Here is a 13,208-nt window from a genome sequence, read left to right on the forward strand (position 1 = left end):
GTAATAGAATAATAAATTCCATTAATAAACAGGAATAAAATTTATGGATTTTTTAAAAAGAAAACCATATTTATATCCTTAAGTTACTCACATTGTAGACTCTGTAATAAATTGTGCTCTGAATAATCAATTCTTTATTGTAGATCATAATTTTGGAGGATTCCAGCACTGGGATTTCTGGAGTCTGCTGTGTCTAGCCAGAATGAGTTCGTCGCTGGTGGCTTATGATGATTCAGACTCTGAGGCAGAAACTGAAAAGGCCGAAGTCCCCAATACTTCTAGCAGACAAATAAGCCTTCCAGGTTCTTCTGTGAATCGTGTCCAGTACTTTGCACCTGCTAGTTTGTGTACAAAACCTACATATGGAATGCAGCCTGCTAAGAACACTGCCAGTTCTGGCATAAGCACTGTTTGTGAAGGTCCCCCTGAGCTTTATGCACAGAATAACAACACTGATTTGACATCATCTTGTTGTAGGAGAGCATACTCTGGCCATGTGGCATTATGTATGTCCTATAAAAACTATGAACAGACATCAAGCTCTTCAACAAACTCTGGAAATGGTATATCCCAGAAGAGAATATATAAAGACAATACTACTGCCATAAAAGGAATTAGACCATATATCCCTAAAAGATTGCGTCAAGAAAATTCCAGTATGCCTGAAAAAAAAGAACCTGATCAGAGAGATAACTCAGATTGTGATGTTGAGCTAGGCATATCAAGCGAGCAGACTTCAAGAAAGATCTCTGAATTAATTAAGCCATATTTGGGATCCAAATATAAATTAACTGAAGTCCCCAAAAGCTTAATATTTTACATGTCTAAACACAGTGGCCCTGTTAATGAAATCCAGTGGTGTCCTGTACGAGAACAAAGCCACATGCTTCTCTCGGCTTCTATGGATAAAACAATCAAGGTAATGTAAAACAAGATGCTTTGTGGACCAGTTGTCAAACTTAAAAATACTATATTGAATAATGATCTTCTGGGAATAACATCCTTGTGTGTATTTAACAGTTCCAAAGTATTCAGAATTTGAGGACGTGCTTTGCAAGACCCTATTATGAACTTGCAACCTAATCCTTCACTCTACCTACAGTCAGTTCCATTATTTTGGAATGTGCGTTTTTTTGTGTTAGACATGTCAGTATTTTAGATCTTAAGAAGTTAGATTTCTACTAGGTCATTTCTTGTGGTCTGTATTAATGGTAGGTTTTCATTATTTCATACTTTTTAATGTCACAATGGCTATAAGCATTATGGTCTGGATACAGATTCTGCCGTAAGTCATTAAACAACTGACTGACAACACTGGAATAATATTTTGAGGAGCTTTACCATTCTGACAGTCCTAAGTGACAACTGATGGAGGAGGTATGTCAGGTCAGATGGATTTTTCGTCTGAACTAATGTGGCAGGTCTTACATCCTGTATATCTTACATGTCCTGCCATGTGTTCGCACTTTAAGTTTGTTTCAGGGGTTAATTGCGCTTACAGTGCATCTTCCTTCTAGCTTTATAGAATCTTTGGGTTGGAAGGGACCTTTAAAAGTCATCTAGTCCAAGCCCTCTGCAGTGAGCAGGGACATCTTCAACTAGATCAGTTGAATCATTCACTGGATTCAGTGAATTTGGCTTCAGTTCATTGTTAGTTTATTCAGTCCAATGAGTCTCACTTTAATTTTAACAGTGGGTAATATTTTATGTGTATGCTTTCCCAGATGCAGGGCTAATGCCACCTCTGGGTTCAAATAATAGTCTTCTGAATGGATTTACAGAGGAACATAGTTTTGATAAGAGCACGCAGAAAGTGTCCTTTTTGGTGGAAGGCATGCTTTGTTGTACCTAACTTGTATTTAACAGCAGTTACAATTATTTTAAAACTTGTTCTAAAAAATTTAGGGCTTTAAGTAAATCTTACTAAGTAAAGAGGCAAGAAGAACACCCTTTGTATCGGCATACTTTTAAAGGCAAAGGAGTGGAGGGAGTTTTAAAACTGAATTTGAATTCTGATTTCATGTAGGAAAAAATATTCTTAAATTCTTTTCTTAAAATTTAGATTTTTTTTTCATTAAGCCTTTTGCTGTTTAATTTGTAGTGCAGAATTGAATTTCATTTGGTTTGGCTTTTGTGTGATTTTTCTTACCTTAGAATTTTTTTTTTCTTTCCTTTCCTCTTTCCTCAGTTTTGTCATGGGGTCCTGTGAAATATGTGCTGACTTTGTATCTTTGAAGCAGTGATGTTCTTGAATCTTGGACAGAGTTTTTGCTTTTTTCTCCTTAATGTCTATTAAAGCACTGGTGCTCACAGGAGAGAAAATCCCAGATCTATAGAGTGAATAAAATTTACTCCTCTCAGTTGCTTATCTTTTATTTTCTTAAGTTATAACAACTTTGCTGGTTCTGTAGTCAGCATAACCTATCACACCATCAAAGTCTGAATACTTTGAACTGTGGGTAGTTCCTCCTTCATCTTCTCTCCAAAGCTTTTTTTACATCTTTGTCTTAAAGATTAAATGGAAGAAAAAAGTACCTTTGGGTTTTTTTGCAAGTGTTCTGTAATATATTGAATAAGTTAAATCTTGGCTGCTGCTTAAGAACAGACTTGGAAGGAAAAGACTGGGATATGCAAAAAGTGATGATGGATCTTTTTTGTAAGCAGCGATTTAAACTTGGATTGTACAAAACTACATGCACCTCTGACTTCAATATGTCTGAATTTGACTTTTTTTGTCTTAAACTGTCACACCGTATGCTTAATGTTTGTTTACTATCCCAGAGCCTCATTTTACTGATCAGTGAAATTATGGATGTGTTAAATTTGGTAAAACAATCTAAAATCAAAGTTGTTTTTGCAATGTAAAATTATTAAAAAATGGAAATAATAGCCTGTCTGTTTTGTCTTCTAAGCAGAAAGAAAGATTACTTTATTTTTCTAAAGCAATATTACCACCCCCGATTGGAAGCAGTCTTTAACAGTAAAGCTGTTTTTGAAGCAATTGAATTGCTTTAAGTGCCCCAAACCATGGGAATTCAATGTAAATAGAGTATGTTAATGTTGGCGACACTTAAGAGTATGTGAGTCTAAATCATTAATAAAGTAAAAATGTAACTGTTACAAATTATATTAAAACACACTTCTGTATTTTGGAAGGTAGCCTGTAGAGAAATACCTATGAATGCTTCTTGCTGTTATTTCTTAATGAAATGGAAGAGTGTAATGGTATGAGCAGTAGCATCTTTAAAGTTTGGACCTTTAGAGAAGTACCTTGCAGGCCAGTAGAGGGCACAGTTAGATTAAGTATTGACTTGATGTTATGAAACTTAATTTCACTAACTTTTTAGGGTCATGAGCCCATAAATCTCTAATGACTATGACAGCAGTAGTTTATCTCCTGCGGATTTTTTGACTATCTACCATTGCCTGCAGTTCTCCATTTTCTGGTGTAAGCATAAAACAACGGATTGAAAATGCAGATGTAGATGTACTTTTTTTTCCTCTGATCCTGTACCTTCCAACAGCTTACCTTTTTTGTTGTTTTTGTCCAAAAACACCTGCTTGGAATTGCTAGTTCAAATCCAGACAGTGGAAGCGTGTCTTCTTTCCCTTTAATAGGAATATGCAGACACTCAGGATGTTTGTGCTAGTCACTTTGAACATCTGATTCAGAGAAAACTCAAAGCACAGTTAGAAGCCTAAAATCCCTGTGTGATCAGAGAGAGCAGGCAATCCAGAGCCTCAAAACTGTACTTTCAGTTAGTCATGTGAATAATGGTGACTGAGTATTTTTATGTGTTAATACGTTGGAACAGTCCTTACATCCAGCCTATGCATTAAAGTATTTATCTTTTGAAGAGTCCAACATTAGTGGAGACTTCTCAGAATTGAGAGTTCTATCTAAGCAGATCTGACTGACTGTTGTAGTTTAAGTTGTGCTTAAAAGACCTATAATCGTATGCAATTTTTGTAGTATGTAGCCAAACAGTTTTGCATCTTTTATCTGTTCTTATGTGCTTAAATGTTTTCTTAAATTTTTAATCACAAACTAAGAATTTCCCTTCCCTTTTTGGGAAAGGATTTTCTTTTTTTTTTTTTTTTTTTTAATTCCTTCTCCATGCCAAATACTTGGTTTAGTTCTCTTAATTTAGTGATCTTGATTTCATTATTTGCATCTAAATTACTATGACTAAACAGTCCATATCACACAGGAATATAGCTAAAATATACATATAGAATGGGTTATATGATGTCTTGCTTTTTAAGTGTGTGTATGTATCCTGTTTAAATCGGGGGCAAAGAACAATCTTCCTTTTATGTTCTCCCAGATTAACCAACGTGCATTTTACCATCATCTTTATGAATCAGTGTAAGTCATACTAAAATGTTTGCACAAAATGAGTTGATGTTTTCAGTTTGTATTGAACAGCCTAGTGTCAGGAAAGATCATCTTGAAGCAGTTTGTATAAATATCTTCCATGTTTAGGAAGGAATGCACTGTTTCAGAGGATTTTCTATTTTTCATTAAAAGTATTTGCTTTTGTTTTTTTGTGTGTAGCTGCATTTAAAAAATCCAAAGTTATCAAGTGGTGCAGTTGAAAAAAAAAAAAAAATCAGTTATCAGCTCAGGTGTGTCATTCTCTAGAGTAACACTTTTACCAGCAGATGGGGCTCCTCAGGATCTTAGAAAGGGATGGTAACTGAACTGTGCCTCTAAAGACTGGAAGACTAGTGTTTGCCTCCATGTTGTGTGTTGGAAGACCAAAATTAAAAGTTTATGCATGTGTTGCAAAACATATAAGTAAACTTAAGAGCGAGACCTGAAAGTAAGATAGAACCTCATAGTGGAAAGTGATAGGTAATTGTAGATTAATTACATACAGTTCTTCAAATCTGGAGCATTAATAGAAGAATATTTCATGCTAAATTTTAAATTTGTAAAGAATGGGGGGAAGCTTATATTTAGGCTTTGGCAGATATTTTACCCTCTACTTTCTTAGGATTTTGAGCTTACCCTTTGGAAGGGGAAACAGATAGTACTTGCAGCCTAGGTAGCCAGAGAAAGGGTCAGGAAATGTGATTCAAGCTAGGGAAAGTACTGCTGGGAGCTCTTACTGTGGCAGTGCTGCTCTTCACCATTACATTCTGACTGTATTATCAGTGGGTTGTGTTTCTTGTTTAAGTATGTATCGTAAAGGTTGTGAAACATGATTGTCTGAACTGATTAAATTTGTTTTCTTTGGTTAACACTTCTCTACCTTTGGTTTGAATAGCTGCTGTAAATGGAATTTAGGCTACTACTGCCATTTTTGGTTTTGCCTACTTAAACACCGAAATACTGTTTGTGATTTTAATATCTTGTCTAGTATTTTTTTGCATAAATTTTGAGACTCATCACTGTTAGTGAAGGTGCCTAGTTTCCATAGTGTGAATATTCAACACTTTCTGAACATCAGACCTTGTTTAGGTATTTCTGGTTTAGAACCCCAAATACAGACTCCAAAATCACTGGTTACCATTGAATACAGCTGTTTACCTTACATAGCAGGGTAGATAAAAAGTTGTCTCTTGAAAGACATGGTTACCAATTGCAGAAACCACTATAGGGCATTCACATTTTTAGTGTTTTTATTTGGAAGACCTTGTAATTACATAGAGCCACAGAAATGTAAACATTTTCACTAGTTACTTATGCTGGACTTAGCTTTTTAACAGTTGTTCATAACTTTAAGCTTCCCATACCATTATTCTGTATTTCCTATTTTACCTTAAAATTAACTCAAGGTAACATTTTTATATAATCATCCCTAAACATTTAATTCTGTGTTCCTGGTTTTCTATTCAGAGCATCACAGGAGATATTCTATTTGTTGCGAAGTATTTCTTCATTTTCAGCACTTTAATCCCTTCATTGATGAACAGGATCAAGCAAAAAAAGTACTGTGATTCTTCCGTATGCAAAATGTATATTAACACTTTGATGGAATGACTTGTAAGACATCATTGGACCTTTTTTCTTACGCATTTTGTTCCCTACTTGCCTAGTTGAACTGTATCCCCATTTAGTCCTATACAAGGAAAGCAAAAGTTTTCAAAATTAGTTTAATAATGTCAGCCTGTTGAACAGAGGTGTTGCCTACTTCTCATGATTAAGAACACAAGAACAGCCATACTTGTTCAGACCAAGGCTCTGTCTAGCCCAGTGGTCAGTCTCTAGTAGGATCCATAAGTAGATGCCTGGAGACAAAGAACAAGTCAAAGGTTTATGGTGCCTTTAAGTCCTCTTCTGATCTCTGCTTGTTTTCAAGTCAGGGGATTTCTGAGCTCTGAAGTAGTTAATTTTTATAACTTGCAACCTCAAGAGATCTCTTCCGGATACTTCTTCAGTCTTATGAGACTGTCTTGTGATCATTAGATCTGGAGTGGTACATTACTTATACTGGTCAAATTTAACATACGGATTTTGCTTCCTGGAGTATATCAAGTACTACAAGAAATATCATTTTTATTCATATTTTCAAAACCTTTTATTCTTTTATGGTTGTGGGTTTGTTAGGAGAAAGATTGCATAGTAGTATATTCCAGGAATTTGTTATTCTTGATCCTGATCGGACTGGAAGCGATAGAACATGATAGATTCAGCCATATAATGCCTGTAGCACTGATGGTCGCAATACAGTTTTCCTAGATACTGATGTTATCCTGCCTCAGAGTAACAAACTCTAATGTTTCTGTTTTCAACCATTCTGCACACAATTCACTTGAAATAGGCAATGTTGCTTCTTGTTCTGTCACATGTGTGTCTATTTATGTAGGAATGAATTTAAGCTGCCAGCATATTTCCTATAAACTCATGTGTAGCTGTCAGATGGCGATAGCCCTGTCACTCCTAGGCTGGATTCACACTGTTCACTAAGCAGTATTAGGTATCGTGCTGCTAGTACCCCAAGTATTGCAATTCTTAGATTAATTTTTTAAAATCTGATTGTGGCAATGCTCCTTGAACTGTAACTGATGCATAAGATGAGAATTTGAGGAGTCATTGTATTTAATACATATATTCCACTTCAGTTGAAACGTGTTAAGAGAGATCTCTGATGCTGCTACACTTTTAATACTGTATTTTAAAAATAACAAGGAGTTCTCCCCATTATCTTGGAAGTGGCAAGGAAATGCTCATGTTCTGGAGATTGTGTGCTGCTTACCTAAATGTGTGAAAAAAGCATTGTCATTTTCTTGTTGAAGAGGCTACTAAATAGGCTATTCTGAAATACTGAAGCTGACTTTTTCTTTATGATGCCTTGTTCGGACCTTCTTCCCATGTCTGTTTAGAACTATGTATATTTTTTTCCAAGGATTTTAAGCTTGCTGGTTATTAAGATGGGGGTAGACTTACTATTTGATAGATATATGCATAGTAATACCCGTTTCCTGAGTGCTGAAAGGGCTTCTTTGTAAGCCTTGATCTTTTTCTAACAAAATTATTGCATGCACTTCAATGAGAAGTATTCTCCATAATGTCTATTTTGTAAGAAAAAGAACAGCATGCAGGAAGGCATGTGCTTGACCATCAATGAAAGCTTCTGACTGCGCTTATGCCTAGATGATAATACAGGACAGGATGTAATAGCCAGCTCTCACACAATTGTTCTACAAAAGCCATTAACACAAGTCAGCAAAGAACGCTTCATGAAGGTGGTGGATTTTGGTCTCTTCATCACAAAGGTATGTGTGGGTAAGAGTTGTTCCACATTTGGTATGTTAATACCTAGATATCTTTAGAGATCACTCTTACATAGAGATGTATTTTTTTAATTATTTTCTTGTTTCCAGCAATGCTGTTGTCAAGGAAACAGAAATCCTTGTAATGCCTTTGTTCACTTTCTCAGAACCCACAGCTGGAGACGACTTGTATAGTTTTTGTTATCTTCTTAGTAGTTGACACACTCCTGTGCCTCATAGGATTTTTTTCAGAGAGTATGTCTTTTTGAGTATAAATAGCACCATCCTGATCTCTACGCTGCTTGACAGGCCATTGTTTTCTTTCCTTCTTCACTAACAAGAACTAAATTCAGTGCTGCTTTGGATTAGAATTTGTCTTAACACTTGTGTGAAAACTGACACTTAAAAAAGGGGGGGGTGGCAAAAATGCAGTGAACCTCTCAGCTTCTGGGTTAGGTTTTCAGTTCTGTAAAGACATTAGTTTTTCTTTACACTTGGAAATGTGTCCTCAATTATTATCTCCTTAAAGAATACTAAAGTAGTACTCCCAGTGGTCTTTGCAAAGCATTTTTGGCTTTGGCTGTGTTAGAGGATGTGGCTATGGAGGAGAAGAGCGGCACAAGATGGATGTTTCATGGCACAGCTAATATGCTTGCGTTTCCCCCCAAAACTGGGAATTATTTAAAGAAAAATTCAGAAAATAAAGCTCTTCAAAGAGCAATAGAGTTAATGGAGCCTGGCTGTATCTTGAGGCTGGCTGGCTGTAGATCCTCTTCAGTTTGTCTCTTGGGCTTCTGCAGTGCTTTTATTTAGCTGCTTAGCTTGATTAAGTCTTGAGGGAAAAATACTGAGGCCTCTGCGAAGCTTGATTGACATTGACTGATAGGTGCAAAGTGGCCACAGGTGAGATGCACGGGGGACATGGCTGTTGTGACAGTGTTATTTCACAAACCTTTCTTTCTGTGGAAATCCAAAGGGATGGAGGAAGGAGTGGAAATCCAAAAGGAGGATGAACAATTGTGTGGAAGAAAGGATTGTGTTTCCAACCTGAAAATAGTTTTGGTTACTTGTGTCATTCCTTACAGAAATATCAAGAATATTGTTTATTTGACTTTTCTCTTAGAAACCTGTCTGTCCTGAATGGCTGAGATCTGCACTTCTTTTCTGCTGAGAACTCTTTCCGCTGTTTACCAAGTGTCATTTAAGTAGCCTGCAGCAGAGAAATAAGCAACCTTGTCTTCCCCCTCAGCATAGACAACCTACTAGGGAAGAAAAAGTCAGGGATAGAGATAGTAGTAGTAGATGAAGTAGTGTCTCTAATGAAGCTTAACTGATAACTAACTTAACTTGATCAGATAGCTTAACTGATAACATTATAAACTAATCCCTCCAGTTATGCATAGGATCTCTGTGGGCAGCTGCTGTGGAGCTGAACATCAGAAAGTCACCTGATGGTGGGAGAAGTGTATGATGGTGTTATATATCCCCGCCCTTCTGGATGCTTCAGTAAGATTGCTGGTGAAAAAGTCAAGATTTTGATGTGTGAAAAAAATGGAGCTAGAGTAGTATTACAGTAACTTCAGAACTGAAAACATTATGAGAGTATCTCAATTTATTTGAAGTTGAGAAATTCTGAATATTTTTGCTGTTTAAAAATATAAATAACACCAGTCTAACTTTGCTTCTTTTCTAGAAGTCTGGCTTTATAGATGCATCTCACATACTGCTATATATTTTAAAAAAAATTATCTGCTCACAAAGCTGCAGGGCATCTTATGACTTTGATTCCTTACCTCTTTTGGTCTGTCGATGTTGTCAAGGAAACAAATTTTTGAGAAGCTTTGCTCTACTTTTTCAGGTTCTGTAGAGAGATACTTGTGTAGGATCTATTCAACATCAGGAGTAGAAACAATTTGACTGAAGTTTCTATTCTTTTCAGTATGTTCACATCCTTTCTTTTTTTAAGCAAATTTTATTTTTAGCATGTGTGAAATAACTGCATCTTTAAGGTCATAATATCAGTGAATGTACCAAAGATTGCTGACATTTGATCTTTAGATGAAGCCTGCTAGAAAGAACTTGAATGACATTTTGCTATGTATTTATGCTATAAAAACAACTGTTAGTTATAGATTCCCTTCAAAGGGAAAAGAAACATCAATAATCTTGTTCTTTAGAGAAGTTGCTTCATTGCAGTTGAACTAATTACTTACTATCCTTTATCATACATACCATGTTTCATTGCAGTCATCCTCCCTCTTCAAAGAAAAAGCATTTTGTGACTAGTCTGGAACTGCGTTTGATTTGTCTTCCAGTACATACGTGCTGCTGACCAGCTGGTTAGGATATTATGACCGAGTTTTACCTTCAACGTGCTTGTGGAGGCTTTTTATTTATTTAATTATTTTATAATTTAGATAAAACTGCTGATTTTCTTCTAGGACACATCTAAAAATGTAGTTATGGAAGCTTCTCTGTTCACAGATGTTTTGGTTGGTTAATGGATTAAAGATACTGGGCATGACAGATAGTAAAGACTGCATGTGCTTGTATGTTGTGCATGTGCCAACTGTGTAACACCTCACTTTCTGAAGTTAGATTTTGGAATTTGTCCTGTTCTCTAGTCATCTTTTTCCAGATTATAATTTCCTCACTAAAATAATTTTTCTTATTCTGAACATTGTGACTAGTGGCTGGAATTGTATATTGTTACATACTGAGAAAGGGACACAGTTGGTTCCCTACGGAAAGCATGGCTGTTAGGGGTGCAGGTGGTTAGGGATGACATAGTCATTGTAAACATGTTAAAGCTTGGCAAATATGTTAAACCTAGCACTATGTTAGCAATGCAAAAGAAATTAAAATTAATTAGGTAGTTCAATCTTACTCTGCTTGCTAGTATTGAAATAGTAGTAGTTATGAATGTCCTCATTGCCAGCAAAACACATAGCTGCTTTTATGATTATGATAATCATAGAATCATTAAGGTTGGAAAAGACCTTTAAGATCATTAAGTCCAACCATCAGCTCAACACCACCATGCCCAGTAAACCATGTCCTAAAGTGCCCCATCCACACGGTTGTTTTGAACACCTCCAGTGATGGTGACTCCACCACCTCCCTGGGCAGCCTGTTCCAATGCTTGACCACCCTCTCAGTGAAGAAATTTTTCCTAATATCCTATCGTAACCTCCCCTGGTGCAACTTGAGGCCATTTCCTCTAGTCCTAAATAATGCTTTTATTATTATGATAATATTGAGGTACAGTACAAATAGTCGTGTTTTGGATTTTGATAGCCACTGCTTAACTGAAGCTTAAGGAAAAAAACCCAAACAACTTGAAAGAGTTGGGCAGTGTTGGTTTTCTCCCTCCTGTTTTCAGAAATAAAAATCTTATTTCTGTTTTCAGAAATAAGTCATAGGTCAACAGCAGATAGATAGTTTCAGAAGCTGGGGTGTACAGTTGGTAAGACTGTACTTATGTTCTCAATAGAACAGTGTTTCTTACTGTAATAGTGGATGTTCAAAATCCATGGGATGCAAGTATCTGTGGGATACAGTTTTGTGAACATATCTACCCAATCTATAGTTGTAGGAATTGAGGATACTTAGTGCAGTTTGCCTCTGAAGTGCTGTAAGTCTGAAGTTGAGGCATTTGACACTTAGAATCTTCACTTTTAATAGGGCATAAATGTGTGTATAGGGCATAAATGTATGTGACTGGGGAAGTGACTGATGCTAGTGAGTATGATACATAGAGGTGAAGTGAAAATCAGTTTATTTAATAAATGGCTATAGCAATTTAGCTAATTATCTCCTGGGGAGTTGTAATATATATGAAGTTCTTCTCCCTTGCCTACTGGTAAGATATTGGTTGCTTAAGTGTTTTTTGGGCATGAATACTAACTACTGGTCACCACTCCTGTGATTGTGCTTTTAAGCGTTCTGAACACGTTTATAATCATTCTTAACACACTACTATTACACTGTGAAGTTGATGAGAAGCTGCCAAAGTTATTTCATGTTATTCTTCTCTCATATAGGTTGAGTAGTAGAAAATTTAGTGTTTTTAAAGTAATTCTTAATAGCTACCTGTCATTATTGGTTGTTCTTGAATTACTTGAATATGCGCATCAAACTGCTTTGCTTTAACCATGTCATCCCAAATATGCCTAATATTCTGTATGAAGCAGATAATTTATCTGAAGTAAATTTTTGTGTATTCTTTTTCTCAAGCCAAAATGTTAGTATATGTAGTATACAACTGGGGTGGGGATTTAAGTATCTCTGGTATGCTTTGCCTTCTGCTAAAATAATTCTGATTTTTCATATTGTACAACAAGCCATAGCTTAAATCACTGGCTGATTTATAAGTCTCTTGTAACTTCTTTTCATTTCTTCATTTTCCAGGAACTTACCATTTGAAGTACATCCGCAGGGTTAGCTGTATTACAATGATTAGTCATAAAACACTTAACCTTTAAGTGCAAAATAGGTGTGAATTCTTCCCTTTATTTTGGTGTGTGTGTGAAGTTACTTCTCTTGCACTGGTCTGTCCAGCATGAATGTACAATTGCTATTTTGTAGGTACAAAAAAAACTAGTCGTGCTTATAACTTTTGTCTGTGATCTGTATGAGCACCTTCCTTAGAGTCAGTGGTTTATGGAGAATTTGTGATTAGCTTCAGGCGTGATTATCCGAGAATCTTTCTGCACAATAAAGAACACACTACATGAAAAGACGGCAATCAATGGCAGAAACACTTTGCTGTTGAGAAGGATAGAGGCTCTGGTAATCAATAAATTTAAGTATCCTTTACTGGATATATATACTTATTTACAAATTGCCTTTTTATGAGCTTTGCTAATAATGTAAAGATTGCCTGTCTTGAGAGTGAAAAATAATGTTTTTTTTTTATAAATGGTTCTCTTTTTTTCTTTTTTTCTTTTTTTTTCTCTTTTTTTCTTTCTGTTGGCAGCTTTCCTTATTATTCAGAATTTGGTAAGCATACCTCTTTTGTGAATAGTGGGAATTAGCTAAAAAAGATCGATTGGTACAGATGACTAAAATATCAGATGCAGTCTCTGATTGTATGAATCTTACTGTTTGGTCTGATTTGCTTCAACTGTTCTTGTAACTCTTGTCAGAAATTCTCAGCCAAAATATTCAGCGTTTCATTCGGACTGCCTAATACGTAGGGTGTTAAATTCTAGGCTCTTTAGTACAAATCTCTGCAGTAATTCAGAGAATAATTAGTTTGGATTTTAAAATTATTTGGGAAAACAGCATGCGTAATCTACGTAGAATCATAGACTCTTTGGGTTGGAAGGGACCTTTAAAGGTCATCTACATGTTGACTGATGATGTATATGGTCTAATACTATCATACTATCTCTGTGGAGCAATTGAATTCAGTTGAAAAACATGTCTTAAAAAGTTGCTTTCCTCTTAATTTGCTGTAAGTTAGAATCATAGAATAGTTTGGG

The 13,208-nt window shown here is 35.8% G+C and overlaps 1 protein-coding gene across 1 annotated transcript; it reads left to right on the forward strand.

Annotated features, from left to right (window-relative positions):
* The first annotated feature begins 202 nt into the window (after positions 1–202).
* On the forward strand, positions 203–928 carry LOC104622225 (WD repeat-containing protein 25-like). The gene has a single exon (XM_010288947.1). It carries the CDS (start codon positions 203–205, stop codon positions 926–928), a length of 726 nt encoding a protein of 241 aa, XP_010287249.1.
* The last annotated feature ends 12,280 nt before the right edge of the window (positions 929–13,208 follow it).

The sequence above is a fragment of the Phaethon lepturus genome, unplaced genomic scaffold (assembly GCF_000687285.1).
Source record: "Phaethon lepturus isolate BGI_N335 unplaced genomic scaffold, ASM68728v1 scaffold6056, whole genome shotgun sequence".
In the NCBI taxonomy this organism is placed as follows: domain Eukaryota; kingdom Metazoa; phylum Chordata; class Aves; order Phaethontiformes; family Phaethontidae; genus Phaethon; species Phaethon lepturus.